Raw genomic sequence first — 17,163 nt, forward strand, 5'->3', positions numbered from 1 at the left:
AAGAGACCGCCCACGGACAAGGGACGAATCGCATTGCAGTATTAATGTCGGCTTTTGTCACTAATAGAAGCCGGTAGCGCCATTTTGTTGGTGGCAGGAAGACTCTCTAGGAAGAGTTGCGGAGCTACAGAGTTACTCGGGCAGTGGGATTCAGACACTCAGGTGAATATGCGGCGGGGGTTGGAGTGAATAGAAGAGTCATTGTATTTATTGGTAGAACTGGGCTGTTACAGGCAGAGTGGTGTTCTGCGCATGCTCAGTTGTGAGAGAAGGAAAGAGACTGGAGTTGGAGGAGTCTGTAACTTCCCTGAGTGATGACTGAATGTGGCCCCGGGGCCCAGCACCGAAGTCTTTTGTCTGAGCCGCCGCCTCCCCCACTGTAAATTGTGTTTGAGCAGCGACCCCGTCTCACCCGGTATAATAAGTGTTACTTGTGTGTCTCTCTGGGTTAACTCTCAGAGACTTGTAGCGCAATGCGCTGATCACGTGGTACTGACACACCGGGCCCAATGAGGAGCAACTTCCGGTCTGTCCTTGTTCCCTCCTGTAATATTAACATTAATAAGAATTCCTGTGACTAGAGCATGAGGGAGGGGCTATAGAGGTGTCAGAGCCTGGGGGAGGGGCTATAGAGGAGTCAGAGCCTGGGGGAGGGCTATAGAGGAGTCAGAGCCTGGGGGAGGGGCTATAGAGGAGTCAGAGCCTGGGGGAGGGGCTATAGAGGAGTCAGAGCCTGGGGGAGGGGCTATAGAGGAGTCAGAGCCTGGGGGAGGGGCTATAGAGGAGTCAGAGCCTGGGGGAGGGGCTATAGAGGAGTCAGAGCCTGGGGGAGGGGCTATAGAGGAGTCAGTCCCTGAGCCTGCGGGGGGGGGAGGGACACAGGAGGTAAGTTCTATATTTATGTTTAGTTCAAGGTAATGTCTGGCTGTGTGGAGGGTGAGTATTGGGGGGTGCAGTATAGAAGGACTGGTTACTGGGGACTCACTGAGTGGGGGGTGAGTTTTTGGGGGCTGGTTACTGGGGGCCCCAGTGAAAGGGAGGGGGGTAGAATATTGGGGGACAATGAGGGACAGCACTGGGGAATAGAAGAGCAGGTGGGGCTGTAGCTGCTATTACTCTGGGGGAGGGGGGTCCCCTCATATTTCTTTACTGACCCTTCCCTGGGCCCTCAGACTGGGGTTAAAGGAGAAGCAAACCCAAAAGTTAAAAAAACCCTACCACCCCCACCCTACATAGACCCCCTCCCCCCAGCCTAAGTGTTACCCCGGGCAAATGCCCCCAATGTTTTACTTGCCCCTCAGTTTCAGACATTGGAGTTCACGGGCGCCATCTTCTTCTCTCCGGGAATCTCCAGAGTGAGACTGGGGTGTCGAGGCAGGAGCAGCTGCAACAATCTTCTGTTTCTTGACAACTGCACATGTGTGTGTATTTATTTATGTGTGTGTGTGTATAAATATATATATATATATGTGTGTGTGTGTGTTTGTATATATGTGTGTGTGTGTGTGTGTGTGTATATATATATATATATATATGTGTGTGCGTATGCGCCGAGACTACAATATTACAGAAGTGCCGGTCACATTCCGAACATGACGCCTGTGAATTCTGATACCCAAATCTGCACCGAGGAGGGGTAAGTAAAGAGTTAGGGGTATTTGCCCGGGGTAATACTTAGGCTGGGGGGAGGGGGGTCTATGTAGGGTGGGGGGGTAGGGTTTTTTAACTTTTGGATTTGCTTCTTCTTTAAACATCTCTGGATCCAGCGTTGGCCAATGGTGCAGCTTGCGGGGAGTCCCCCCTGTCCCCAGAGCGTGTGAGTAATGTTTTTATACTGGGGGGCACCAATTAGACCAACTAAGTAACATCAACGGCAAGTAACGAACCTGTGCTTTACCCTTGTTATAACATTGTGATCTATGAATTATTATTATTAGTGTCACCTCCTGCTTCTACTGAATGTGACATTTGTACACAATGAACAGCTGATGATCACATGGAAGCAGCAACACAGGGGTTAATGTTGTGCCATTCAGCTACAGCAACAAAAGGGTTAATAAATCACAGCGAATACGTCAGGGGGCGCGAGGAACCAGGGAGTCTGCTGCAGGGGTTAATGTCAGTCCAACAGCCTCGTCCCAGCGTTGCCGTGGGCTCAGTGGGGGGGGGCACATTTACTTGTTGTCACTGAGTAATAAACAGGGGCCACTTGAGTTGCTAAATACCTGGGGGCCCCAATAATTACAATAAATAAGAGCGAATTCCCTCATGTCTCACATATTTGTCTCCTACAAACTCACTCACATTCTCTAAGTCACTAGTAAGGGGGGAGCACAGGGTGAGTCCATTATACAGGGGGGGGTGCCTGATGTTTCCTATTAGACCCCGACAATCACCCCCCACATGAGACACTAATGAGCCCCACTTGCACTTTCTCTTCCTTGTCCTTCACTCACTGACGCTCTCTTATTACCTACTTAACCCCTCACTCCCCACCCAGCACTGACTCCTCAATCACACCCTGTGGGTAGCGCCCTCTCCTGTGTGGGAGTGGAACAACAAGGAAGCAAATCCTGAGACTGCAGGGGAGAGGAAGTGAGGGGGAGAGTGCAGGGGAGAGGAAGTGAGGGGGGGAGTGTGAGTGAGGGGGACTGTGAGTGCAAGGGAGGGGGAGTGCAGGGGAGGGGGAGTGCAGGGAGCAGGTTAGGGCTGGCAGAGCCCAATACAGCCAGGGCCCACCAGATGTTGTCCCAGCAGCCCAGTCTAACCCTGCCTACAGTAACAATTCTCAGAGACCTTATGTATCATTCCCCACCCCCTTGTCAGACTGAGAGCAGATTGACTAACAGCACAAGGCAATTTGGACCAAAATTCTGTGATGTCATCTGCTCCTGAAATCCTCTGAACCCAATGATATCATACAGTTGTGTCATTAAATTTAACCTGATGTAACAAATTGGACACAATCACCATACAGATCTGTAGATACTCCATCCCGATGCAATGCCCCATGGGAATAAAACCGACTGGAGTCAATGATGTCATAGTGTCCATAGTTGACATCACATAAGCCCTTTCCCTTTATCCAAGCGACTAATTTATATGTTGTTCCGGGGGATGGGAGAAGCCTGATGCAGGAGAATTACTAAGGGCAGGGTTGTCGGTGTTTATGCTGAACTGTAACTTTCATTAATGAAGGAATCTCTGGTGATAGTGGTGGGGACTAATGTTAATAAAACCTATTGGTTCATCTTGTGTGAATTCTCTGGTGTCTCTGCAGGTGCATTCAATGCAGATGAACGGGTTCGCTTCTGTGTGAGTTTTCATGTGAATCTGAAGGCTGATCCCACAATGTGTGCAGGAGAAAGACTTAAAGGTTGGGAGTAAAGGTTGCTCCACTGAGTAAACACTTTCCCGCATTCCTTGCAAGTGAATGGTTTCTCCCCAGTGTGGATCTGATGTGACGTGAATTTCTTCTCACATTCGGTACAGGGGAAAGGTTTCACCCCTGTGTGGGTTTTCTGGGGAGACTGGAGGCTACTAACCCTAAGGAACGTCTCCTACATCAGCAGTATCACACTGGCAAAGGGTTAAACTGGAGACACTTGGTTTTGAATCCACAAAGAGACCCTTAATTAATCTGCCTTCTGAGACAATTCAGAGTCGCACCATTGGGGCAAGGAAGCCGGGCCAGTCCGTTCTTCTGATCAGCTGATTAAATAGAAAGTAGTCTTGAGCCTAGAGCTGCGGGGGGGGGAGTTATTAGAAAATATATGGATTATAGGAAAGGATCAATAGAAAGGATTCACATCCCTATGACTCACATATTGGTTATAAGGAGGTCACATGATTCCAAACAGGACCAGTCTATACCAGTTAGGAGGAGGTTGGACTGGAACATTAGACACCCCCATGTTTGGTATCAGCCTGATCCCCCACTTATGGATCAACCCATTCCCCTATTTGAATTATACTAGTGGCTAGTGGTTAGGGTTGCCACCTTTTTTACAACATTTTCACCAGCCAGTGGTGGGGGTGGGAACAAAAGGGGTGGAGCCATGGCGCACAATGGGAGAAGGCAGCGAAAATGGTAAATTTTAATTGGATTGGGGGCGGGCCAAGAGGCTTTTTTAGGGGTATTACAAATTTACCAGCAGCTACATTGGCAGTAAATTAGTAATAGTGGCCCAGGCCTTGGCAGGTGTTTTAAAATACTGGCCGGGTGGCAACCCTAATAGTGGCAAGTCCAAATATTCCATTGCAGAAAACTGGCCTAAAACCCACAACCACCTACAGGGGTCGCTAATCGTGACACTCCTCCTACTTGATAAGGTAAAGAGGGAGGGACGGTGTCCCAGCAGGCCATAAATAGGTGGGGAGATGTAACCATGGAAACATTGGGGACTTGCCTATGTGCCCAGGATTCCAAGTCTCGCCTCAATAGGACACAAAGAAATTCTAGGTATTTATAATGTTCCTCTGTGTTTTATTCCTTTTATTTACTGATTGTATTTCTGTATTTAATGTGTGTGTCTTGTTTTAAAAATGTGTTGTTAATTGTGTATGAACTCTGTGTATGTGAGGAAAGGACAAGTTGCCTGTTTATATGTACAATAAGTAGTAGGACTAGTGGAGAGTGTAACCCTTTAGCTGCTGCAGTGCTTGTGGAACTAGTAGGCTCTAACCCTGACTATCTCCCATAGGAGGGAGTGTTTAATACATTGTTGTAATGTGAGTAATTAGCTGTTATAGAGGCAGGGAATAGTCTCGTTAGCTTTATATGGTCTGTTAATGATAGATTGTGTCAGACCATGAATTCTCTGGGTGTTCATGTGTTTTGGGGAGTCTGATATTAGTCTCACCTGTGTGTAATCCCATTGTAGCCAAACCCAAAACTCAGGTGTCCCCTGATTTCTACCAATCATTTGCCTCAGACTGGGAGCTTGTCTGTGAGACTGGAGATGTAATTCCGAGAATATCCCCGTTATTGTGGTTTCTGTATGGAGCGTGACTTGCAGCTCTCTGGCTATTTCTCTCATCATGTTCAATAAACTGTTGGTCATCTATATACTGTAAATAGGTCAAGGTCCTGGTGTTGTAGGAAATGTTCCTCTAACTGAGCCATAAACTGATTCCCTGTATAACTCAGCCTGCAGCCTTGTGCCTTTATATGGTCACAGAACAACCCCTCAGTGACTTCTAATATCCTTATCATTTACAGTAGGGGGTACATTATCCCTTATAATACATGAGTGATACTCAGAGTTCCCTGTATAACTCAGCCTGCAGCCTTGTGTCTTTATATGGTCACAGCACAACCCCTCAGTGACTTCTAATATCCTTATCATTTACAGTAGGGGGTACATTATCCCTTATAATACATGAGTGATACTCAGAGTTCCCTGTATAACTCAGCCTGCAGCCTTGTGCCTTTATATGGTCACAGAACAACCCCTCAGTGACTTCTAATATCCTTATCATTTACAGTAGGGGGTACATTATCCCTTATAATACATGAGTGATACTCAGAGTTCCCTGTATAACTCAGCCTGCAGCCTTGTGCCTTTATATGGTCACAGAACAACCCCTCAGTGACTTCTAATATCCTTATCATTTACAGTAGGGGGTACATTATCCCTTATAATACATGAGTGATACTCAGAGTTCCCTGTATAACTCAGCCTGCAGCCTTGTGCCTTTATATGGTCACAGAACAACCCCTCAGTGACTTCTAATATCCTTATCATTTACAGTAGGGGGTACATTATCCCTTATAATACATGAGTGATACTCAGAGTTCCCTGTATAACTCAGCCTGCAGCCTTGTGCCTTTATATGGTCACAGAACAACCCCTCAGTGACTTCTAATATCCTTATCATTTACAGTAGGGGGTACATTATCCCTTATAATACATGAGTGATACTCAGAGTTCCCTGTATAACTCAGCCTGTAGTACACAACTATGTGCCATAAAAGTCTGCCAACATGGTGGCCAGGAAGAGGGTCACACAGGGCTAATTTGAATGAAAATGTTCTATTAGTGGACAAAGTATTTCATTTTAAAATAATTGTCAGATTGAGGGGTTCGTGTGACCTATGAGGCAAGTTGTGGTTATGAGCCGCCCAGACATTTTCCCCCTTTAAATATACACAAAGGTTATTAGAAATAAACACATTTCTGTTGACAATTAGCGTATTCATTGCATTTTCTTCTCCTTTTAGACACGAGATTGGGGACCCCAAACATTGCAAACTTCACTTGGTACAATTTCTGACCCTAGAAGAGAAGCGGTAGAGGCGAATGCGTTGGATAAAGTCACGGAGCAGTTGCACATTCTTTGCTTTACGGAAAATTCACAAATTATCTTTTAACAAAATTGTCTCAAAACCCCACACAAATCCATGGGTGTTCCAGATCCCCAGGGAAAAGTTCACTTAGCGGGAAAAAAACACAAGTGCCCAGATTGCGGGAAAAGATTCTCGGCAAAGAGCACTTTTAATTCTCACAAGAAATCTCACAAGGTGGGGAAACCATTCACCTGCTCAGAATGTGGAAAAAGTTTCACGGCAAAGGGTGAACTTACACGACACCTGAGAATTCACACAGGGGAAAGGCCATACACATGTACAGAGTGTGGGAAAAGTTTTAAACTAAATGAAGCCCTTCAAAAACACAAGAGAATTCACACAGGAGAGAAACCTTATGCGTGTACAGAATGTGGGAAAAGATTTTCTATGAAGGCGGCTCTTCTCCTACACCAGTCTATTCATACAGGAGCAAAACCATTCATGTGTACGGAATGTGGAAAATGCTTCTCCCAAAGGGCCGGGCTTCAGAGACACAACCAAATTCACACAGGGGAGAAATGGTTTTCTTGCGCTGAATGTGGGAGACGTTTTAATGATAAAGGCGCTCTTCAAAAACACCAGACTATTCACACAGGGGAGAAACCATTCACATGTCCAGAATGTGGGAAAAGCTTCTCTCTTAGACAAAACCTTCAGAGACACACGCTCACTCACACAAGTGAAAAAGCTTTTACCTGTACAGATTGCAAGAAAAGTTTCTCTACAAAGGGCCACCTTCAGAGACACCAGGAGACACACAAGGGGGAGAAACCATTCACATGTACCGAATGTGGGAAACATTTCTCTACTAAGGAATCTCTTCAGATACACAACAAAATTCATACAGGGGAGAAGCCCTTCTCATGTGCAGAGTGCAGCAAATGTTTCACTACAAAGGCCGAGCTGCTGTCACACCAGAGAAGACACACAAGGGAGAAACCCTACTCGTGTAAAGAATGTCTGCAATGTTTTACTTCAAGAAGCCATGTCAGCCAACACCAGAAAACTCACACAGGAGAGAAACCTTTCACTTGTACAGAATGTGGCAAATGTTTTTCTTTGAAGAGCAACCTTACCAGACACGAGGCAAGTCACACAGGAGAGAAACCTTTCCTATGTACGGAATGTGGCAAATGTTTCTCTTTAAAGGCCAGCCTTCACTCACATTACCTAATGCACACAGGGGAGAAACCCTTCACATGTACAGAGTGTGGGAAAGCATTCTCTTATATGACGAGTCTTGTCAGACACCAGGTTCTTCATACCGGTGAGAAGCCTTTTATTTGTACGGAGTGTGGGAAAAGCTTCCCGCTGAAAGGTACCCTTCAACGACACCAAAAAATCCACACACGGGAATAATCTTTCACAAGCACAATATGATGGAACAAAGTGACCCTTCATTAGAGAATTCACACAGAACAGGAACCTTTCTCTGGTACAGATGAAGCTTCTCCAGCCGTAGCTTTATTCTTCCCACCAAATCATTCATTGAACGGATAAGATGTAATGACTTGTTTCTCCTCTAGACTTTCCCATATCAACATCTGGCAGTTGCACCAAAGGAACCATCACTCCAACAAGCATCCACGTTGGGTTCTTCTCTGTTGATAGATAAATCATGCCGCCAATCCCAGGCATAATGTGATTACTTTCTAGATAATGTTTTGTTTCAATAAATGTGTATTTTATATTTTCTAGTGTCACTTATTCATATCATAATGTGTTTATATAAAAAAAATGAACTAGAAAGTGCTGAAATTCTACTCTTCTATATCGGAAACACAGTGTAATATAGAAATCTACTCATAAATGCCTACTAAAAAGCCTACTAGCCTACTAGCCCGGCCATCTGTTCCCAGCAGCTAGGCTTACCTGATAGGAAACTGAAGCCTATATTTGCTTGTGTGACTGCAGGACTGTGATTGGTTGTCCTCTCCTACTGTGCTTCTGGCAGGGACCATTAGGACACGCCCACACCTCATTTGAAATACAGACAGGAACAGTAGCAGATCTATTTATACCTATTGATATTGATGAGTGTCTGGGCCAAAAGAGCCTTCAATCCTACAAGAGCAGATGAATTTTGATGATTTCTCTCTCTTTGAAGAACAAAAAGAAATACAACTAGACCATTTATTGATGGTTATATATGAAAACATGAGCTGTTACATATTATAAAACATTATGAGCACAAGTCATGGTCATTGCATCCATGTTCTCAGTTCCCATGTCCCACATCAGCTGGCAAATGCCCCTCGTCTCCATGCCACACACACTACTCTCCATAATCCGCCTTATAGTAGAACAAGCAGTGGCAGCAACAACGGGTTTCTGCCCAATGGCTCCTCAGATATAAATAAAAACCTGGGAGGAATCTCAAATCTTGGGTAGAGGACATGTCAAAGACAACAGTTCTTCATGCAATTTGGGCTCTAACCAGTCCATGCATTGAACATGTATGATAAGTTCTGGCATGGGTGAGATCCAGCACTGAACAATAAACTTCCTACCCACCGCCGCCATTACATTTCCCAGTCTATTGGCTTCTCTGGGCACAGCTCCTGTCTGCAGTTTTTTAGATGTTAAATCTCTCTATTTTGCCCCCTCACATAGTCACATCATTAATTGCCAAATCAGCTGCTCACTGTAACTTGCACCCAAATCGATATTAAGCTGGGCCATGAAAAAGCATTGAAAATATCCTCAGAAACAGACATTGAGCAGAGGGCACAATGGAATGCACATTATGAAGTGTGGGTGTGTGACATGGAGGTGAGGGGTATGACCAGAGGAGCAAAGGGTATGGTCAATACTCATCTGAAAAATAAAACCTCTGGATGATAATTATATATTTATCAGAGGCTCCATGATGAGGGTGATTTTCCTGGAATCCATGGGGTTTCTGCTCAAGGTTGGACTTGCCCAACAGGCACTAGGATAAATCTCTGTGGGTCCAGACCCTCAATGGTCTCAGAGCATGAGATTCACTGCCTGCCCAAGATCTGCAGGGCAGGGGGATCTGCAATTTCAATATGCTAGGCCATGGCAATGGCAGGACACACTACATGGTGGGGCAGCATGAGGTTTGCATCAAGGGTGGGGTACCACTGTTACTGGAATGGTGGGCCCTTGAGATGACAGCCCAGGTAGAACCTGGATACCCTAGTTTGATACTGTTTGTGCCTGTTTCCATTAGAATCTCTATTTAAGGGCATGTAAAGTCTAAAATAGAATACGGCTAGAAATGCTGTATTTTGTATACTAAACATAAACATGAACTTACTGCACCACAAGCCTATTCAAACAAATGATTTATGCTTTCAAAGTTGGCCACAGGGGTCACCATCTTGTAACTTTGTTATACATCTTTGCAAGACCAAGACTGTGCACATGCTCAGTGTGGTCTGGGCAGCTTAGGGATCGTCATAAACAAAGCTGCTTGAGTTCTGCATGGCTGGGAAGTAAGGCGGGGGCTCCCCCTGCTGTACATAAGTATGATTGTTTCCCTGCAGAGCAGTTAGGGACCGTCTGACAATTCCTATCCACAGCAGTAAATGAAGGGAGAATTTCACTGCATACAGGCAGGTTTCTTATAAAACCTCTACACATTTTTTAATTAAAGTATATTGGAGATAGGTTTCTTATTCGTTAAAGAAAGTAAAATGGGATATAATTTTTTTGCCTTTACATGCCCTTTAATGTGTATAGTGTATAGGGAAGGAATGTCAGACTATATGTCATTATACTGTGGGAGCAGCAGGAGAGCCGGGGCTACAAATTGCTAAAATCAGTCTGATCTGTATAACAACACTGAGCTCCTGCCGACCTCTGACTCTCTCCTTATACTCACTGCACTAAGTACTATCAACATCTCTGTAATTCTACTGCTTGTACTGCAATGGGACTGTAACCCACCAACAAAATGGCAGCACCCCCACCTTATAGAGTCTGATACTAAAGCTGTGGGCTGAACTCAAACTGGCCAATAGCATTAAGAAAGGAAGTGACTCCCCCAGGATTGGATTATACATTCCCAGTCTCCTCCCAATACACATCCCTCACAGAGCCGAGATTAAAAGAAACTTCCTGCAACTCCCTTCTCCTGTGTCCCCGACATTCCCATCCCCTGTACTCACATCTCCAGCCTCATCTACTGGGTAAGTCATTTTCCCTCCTACTGAGACTGGGGGTTAATCCCGCTGCAGGGACTGATAGAGAGGGGAGACTGGGGGTTAATCCTGCTGCAGGGATTGATAGAGAGGGGAGACTGGGGGTTAATCCTGCTGCAGGGACTGATAGAGAGGGGAGACTGGGGGTTGATCCTGCTGCAGGGACTGATAGAGAGGGGAGACTGGGGGTTAATCCTGCTGCAGGGACTGATAGAGAGGGGAGACTGGGGCTTAATCCTGCTGCAGGGACTGATAGAGAGGGGAGACTGGGGGTTAATCCTGCTGCAGGGACTGATAGAGAGGGGAGACTGGGGGTTAATCCTGCTGCAGGGACTGATAGAGAGGGGAGACTGGGGGTTAATCCTGCTGCAGGGACTGATAGAGAGGGGAGACTGGGGGTTAATCCTGCTGCAGGGACTGATAGAGAGGGGAGACTGGGGGTTAATCCTGCTGCAGGGACTGATAGAGAGGGGAGACTGGGGGTTAATCCTGCTGTAGAGAATGACCAGTACATACAGACACTGCACTTGCTGTTGGTATAATTATTATTGTGAGGTGTGAGCCCTGTGAATCCCCAAAATTGTCAGGCAATTACACGGCCACCTAAGCAGGTCCTTCAGCATGAATGACTTCACTGTGCAAATTGGCCAATTAGGGAGCCTTAAAGGGGAAGGAAACCTCGTCGGCGCTAACCCCCCTCCCCCCTCCTGTGTATTGCCCCCCCTCCCTCCTCCCCCCTGGCCTACCCCTCCCGCTGGGCAAATGCCCCATACTTGTTACTTACCCTTCTGCGCAGGTCCAGTCCAGGGAGTTCACAGGCGACATCTTCTTCCACGCGATCTTCTTCCTCCTTTGACCGGCGTTTTGGCGCATGCGCAGTAGGATCGTTTCGCCGGTACGGATTTACTGCGCATGCGCCAAAAGCCACGCGCATGCGCAGTAGATCGTACCGGCGAAACGATCCTACTGCGCATGCGCCGGTCAAAGGAGGAAGAAGATCGCGTGGAAGAAGATGTCGCCTGTGAACTCCCTGGACTGGACCTGCGCAGAAGGGTAAGTAACAAGTTAGGGGCATTTGCCCAGCGGGAGGGGTAGGCCAGGGGGAGGAGGGAGGGGGGGCAATACACGGTAGGGGGGACGAGGTTTCCTTCCCCTTTAAGCAGCAGCACTTTTGATTCAGTGTAAAAGCTGAAGCTCCCCCTGATTGGCCAGTTTGTAGATTGAAGTAGTTTGTGGCCAATGAGATTTATTTTCTCATCCCTCGTGGCTCCTGTGTCTCCCGTGTAAGCCCTCCCCCTCCTGCACAGAACACGAGGCTAATGCAGAGGAAAGGAATGAGCTGAGAGCAGCGGAACTGCAACTTCTTACTGACCTGCTGCTTCCCCTGTAAGTTTCTCTAACTCCTCATATTTTACTTAGTCACATGGGAATCACAATGGGAATCTGGGGCTGTTATACGTGGAATTTCCACTTTATTCTTTTCCTATGACTTCTGGGCTATTATATATATGTTATTGCTTATGTGCCATCCTGCTGGCAGTTCTGGGCTTTTATACACACAATTGCCTCTACATTCATTAATATATTCACCAGGGTGTAAAATGGGGAGTGGTTAGTGGCAATGTGGGCGTGGTCTAAATTGTTGCCCCATATTCTCCCCTGTCCCCGGATTTCTCTCTGGTCACTTTTTGCTAAAGTCAAATGTTTACATATAGAGTTATGGGTTTACTTCACTTGTTCTATAAAGAAGATATGTGGATATTTATATATAGACACAGACGTACCCATTAACTGTCCTGTTTTTGAGTGGGACAGTCCCACTTTTGACAGCTCCACCCGCAGTCCCGCGTTAGTACTGGAAAGTCCCGATTTCTCTGCATTGAACAGCCAAAAGAGATACAATGTTTCTAACTTAATTGGCTCTTGGCAGAGAGTCCAGAATAGATACTTGATACATTTGTAACAGTTTTGTCCCTTGGGTGAAGTTGGACTTAAAGGGCAATTCACCTTCATAAGTAAAACTGTAATAAAACATAAAAACTACAGAAATTTATTCAACGTTCATAACCTGCCAAATTTTGTAAAATGGGCGTGGTAATTAGGGGCGTGGCTGCAAAATGGGTGTGGTCAAAAAAATCTTTTTCTCCCTCTTTCCATTTCCAAAATATTGGGAGGTCTGTACAAATCACCAGAGACTGACAGCGCTGCTCCTTCTTACTGTAAAGTCAGTCCCTCGATCACATCAGACATTTTAGTATGAGGCCCAGCTGGAGAGTATTTGATATTATTTAGTTGTGTCAGTCTATGGGGATTCACTAATTCATATTAATTATATATTAAATGTAAGTATAGTATAACTAATATGCCCATTCTAAGCACAGACACCTGTGACAGCCCTTTCCAAAAAGTTTATTTATACCGACAAGGTTTTAATCTTCTTGTTTTTTTGCAGAGATGCAGAAGATCCCAGAGCAGCATTAAGCAGCAGAGGTTCCAAGTAAGAGAATCCAGGGATTTCTGGGATTCCTTAGATCCAGCCAAGGAGCCGTTACAGGTGCAGGACATAGAATAAAGCAGAGACACCGTGTGACTCAGGAATAGGATATCAGGTCTCTCAGCAAACCAAATAGCAGCAGATCTTCTTGTCTGTCAGTTACAACAAGTCGTAAGACAAAAGAGGCCGAGGTGCAACTTTGTAGCACAATGGAATGTGAGCAGCAAGACAACAGTCTTACAGGACATCAGAAGGTTATCAAAGAAGAGAAACCTTTCCCTTATGAAGAATATGGCAAAGTCTTCTCTTCAAATGTGACTCTTCTTATACATCACACAGAGGAGAAACCATTCACATGCACAGAATGCAGCAAAGGCTTTTCCAGAAAATATCACCTCATACGTCACCAAACAGTTCACACAAGGGAGAAACCGTTCAAGTGTGCCGAATGTGGCAAATGCTTTTCTACAAAGCATAATCTTAAAATTCACCAGACAGTTCACACAGGGGAGAAACCCTTCACATGCACAGAATGTGGCAAACGCTTTTCAACAAAGAAGATGCTAAAAATTCACCAGACAGTTCACACGGGGGAGAACCCCTTTATGTGTACAAAATGTGGAAAATGCCTTTCCACAAAGCAGAAGCTCAGTCTTCACCACATGACTCACACAGGGGAGAAACCATTCACATGTACAGAATGTGGGAAAGGATTTTCTATAAAGGATCATCTCAAAATTCACCAAACTGTTCATACGGGGGAGAAACCATTCACATGCACAGAATGTGGCAAAGGCTTTTCTATAAAGCAAACCCTCAAAATTCATCACATGACTCACACAGGGGAGAAACCCTTCACATGCACAGAATGCAGCAAAGGCTTTTATACAAAACGTGATCTCAAAATTCACCAGACAATGCACACAGGGGAGAAACCCTTCACATGCACAGAATGCAGTAAAGCATTTTCTACAAAGCACAAGCTCAGTATTCACCAGAGAGTTCACACAGGGGAGAAACCATTCACATGCACAGAATGCGGCAAAGGTTTTTCTAGAAACGATCATCTCAAAATTCACCAAACTGTTCATATGGGGGAGAAACCATTCACATGCACCGAATGTGGCAAAGGCTTTTCTAGAAAGGATCAACTCAAAATTCACCAAACTGTTCATATGGGGGAGAAACCATTCACATGCACCGAATGTGGCAAAGGCTTTTCTAGAAAGGATCAACTCAAAATTCACCAAACTGTTCACACGGGGAGAAACCCTTCACATGCACAGAATGTGGCAAAGGCTTTTCTAGAAAGCAAAACCTTACAATGCACCAGATGACTGATGTGTGCTTAATGAATGAATGTGTAATCCTAAACAACATTCCAGTATCCCTGAATAAATAGCTGTAATTCATTCTAGAGTTATGTGTATCCTGCACTGCAGCTTTTGTTTTGTCACAATATATCAGAATTCTACTGTATGAGGTGCAGTTTGTTTACACAGATAAAAAAAAAGACCCAATAATTATACAAAAGACCTATTTCGGTTGATAACAAAATCTGTTTTTTGCACAAAAGGATTTAATTATTTTACAAATGGCATTCTGTAAATCAATCTTTCTCACAAATGTATAAAATCCATGTAACAAATGCATCAAACAAAATGTGTAAAGCTACTTACAGAATGAATTATGTACAAAAAACTTGGACAGAATATATACTGGTGTAAATAACTAGTACATGCCAAACTAGATTTCATTGACAAAATAAATGCTAAAGCAAGATCTTATAGCACAGGATTCATTCTGTCAACAAAATAAAAACTCAGTTTCACAGAACCGATATCAATTCTGTGTATAGGGTACATGTATCCCTCATTTATAGTGCACTAATAGGACTAGTAAGGGGTAGTAAATGCTGTAATTAGTCTCTCAAGTAGAGCCAGCCAGGCTGAGGGCTACATACAGTATACGGAGTAGCTCTTGGCTCTACCGAGGAGTATAGAAGGGATCTGATTCCTGGGACTTAAGCTGGCCGTAGACACACAGATCCTATCGTGCGAATCGAGGATTCGTACGATTTTCAGATCGTGTGTGGAGAGTGCCGACAGCTTTCGTCTGGCGGATATCGCTCATTTGGTCAGGTTTGATTTTGACCGGACCGATCCCGCCAGAGCCCATTGCACATCGTAATCGGATCATTCGGCCATACGGCCGAACAATCAGATTACGCCCAATATAGCCATGCTTGTTAATGGCATATCGGGTAAAGATCCGCTCGTTTAGCGATGTCGACAAACGAGCGGATCTTTGCGTCTATGGCCACCTTTAGGTAGATCCCACCTGGGTTTATCATATCAGGAGTTCTTAGAGGAAACAGGAGAAACTCTGGGTGGACTGATAATTTCCTCTATTCCCTTCTATCAGAAGGAAGACTCTAGTATTTGTTACTATTATGTGTATACACTCACTACTGCTCAATGATTGTGCTTTGTACAATTTCTACTCTCCTGTATGGATTGTTCTAATAAATCAGTTTTAATAATTGTTCAGGAACCACTGGTGCCCAATTATAGTGTACGGCCATACAATTGTAGTTGCACAACACCCTGCTCACCCGCTTAGAACTGAAGGTGTTATCCAGAGCATAGTTTATGGTAAAGCTACTGGTTAAAACATCTTCTCTATCCTACAAATGTTTGAATCCATATCTGGTTTTAAAGTAAATATTAGAAAAACTGAACTTATGGACGTTAATGGTCACACCTCTTTCAAGATCCTAAAATTATTAGATATTGAAAAAAAAAAAAGTCCTATATAAAACACCTAGGCATATATATTCCAGCCGACTTAAACAGACTTTACCCTCTCAACTTTTCACCTATGGTCAAGAACATCACCAATTTTTGCAAAAAACTGGATAAACATTCTGCTTCACTATTTTTGTTTTAATGTATTATTTTGCCCCTGATGAAGACCTCAACGGTTGAAACGCGTCTATATTTATGGGGCCTTTATGTTTTGTATAATTTAATTGATGTAATAAATGAATTTTTTTTCTACTTTGGAGTGTGTAGTCGTCACCTTGGAACGTTCCTTATTTTTGGTGACTCTATTGGGGGGTACTGTAAATACTGCACCTCACCTTTGCTACATTGGGTCTGTGCTTTCTTATTTTTCTGTTTTTAACTTAAAAGGGAGAGATGCTTTCTACAAGATGATGGTTTTTCCAAAATGCAAATACCCTATCATAAATGTACCTCTCCTCTTAAAACATAAAGATATCAACACGTTGGAGAACTCTCTTTCAAGATTCCTCTGGAGAGAAAAAATTCCAAAGATATCCCTACAGAAACTAAAAAAAACCCAAAAATATATGGAAGTATACAGATCATTCAACTTATCAGCTATAACAAGATATGGAATGGAATGGATAAGTCTAATAGAAAAATATGTAAATGTACCGTTAGAAACAACAACGGATATTGGAGAAAAATTTTTAAAACTACTACACAAACCTCTCAAAAAGCAGCCAGTAGAAATGAAAAACAATCCAATATACAGAGACACGGCAGCTGTATGGAGATTGCTCCGATATAAATCGGATTACAAACTGATTCCATACTTCCCTATAACAAAAAACAAAAGTATCCCATGCTCGCAGGCCTGGATTTGCGGCAAGGACACATAGGCCTGGGCCTAGGGCGGCAAAAAATAGGGGCGGCATGCCGCCCAGCGCATTATGGGGACGTTCGCGTCCCCGTTCAACTACACCAGCTGCGCCGGCGTTTTTTCGCCGGCGCGCTGGGAAGGCGGGCACTAGGACCGCGCGGCCGCGTGGTCGGACTGCGCGGCCTAGGGGCGGCCGGAAATTAAATCCGGCGCTGCATGCTCGGATCAATCGCCTATGAATACTACCTGGAAAAGGAAGGGAATACGTTTTCTACAGGACATCATATCTCCATGAAATGGTAAAATTTTAGGATGGGATGAATTCAAACTGAAATTTCATATTCCAGACAAAGAAAAATGATTCTATCTTCAACTCTCACACTGGTTTAATAGACTTGAATGGAAGGATTCCTTAAATGGTTATAATTCCAATATTACTTCCATTTTTAATAAAGGTTGTTTATTCCAATCTAGAGGTTAAC

At 44.4% G+C, this 17,163-nt stretch overlaps 2 protein-coding genes across 11 annotated transcripts in view; one reads left to right on the top strand and one right to left on the bottom strand.

Annotated features, from left to right (window-relative positions):
• Nucleotides 1–17,163, bottom strand: part of XB5897957.S (hypothetical LOC495453 S homeolog) — a 658,286-nt gene that overhangs the window by 240,928 nt on the left and 400,195 nt on the right.
• Nucleotides 12–14,429, top strand: znf484.L (zinc finger protein 484 L homeolog). 7 transcript variants are annotated; one of them, XM_041565462.1, is made up of 3 exons: nt 12–162; nt 6,224–7,603; nt 13,507–14,429. In XM_041565462.1, the coding sequence occupies exons 2-3, from the start codon at nt 6,404–6,406 to the stop codon at nt 14,347–14,349; spliced, it is 2,043 nt and encodes a 680-aa protein (XP_041421396.1). In that variant the 5' UTR covers nt 12–162; nt 6,224–6,403; the 3' UTR covers nt 14,350–14,429.

Source organism: Xenopus laevis, chromosome 6L, assembly GCF_017654675.1.
Source record: "Xenopus laevis strain J_2021 chromosome 6L, Xenopus_laevis_v10.1, whole genome shotgun sequence".
NCBI classification, from domain to species: domain Eukaryota; kingdom Metazoa; phylum Chordata; class Amphibia; order Anura; family Pipidae; genus Xenopus; species Xenopus laevis.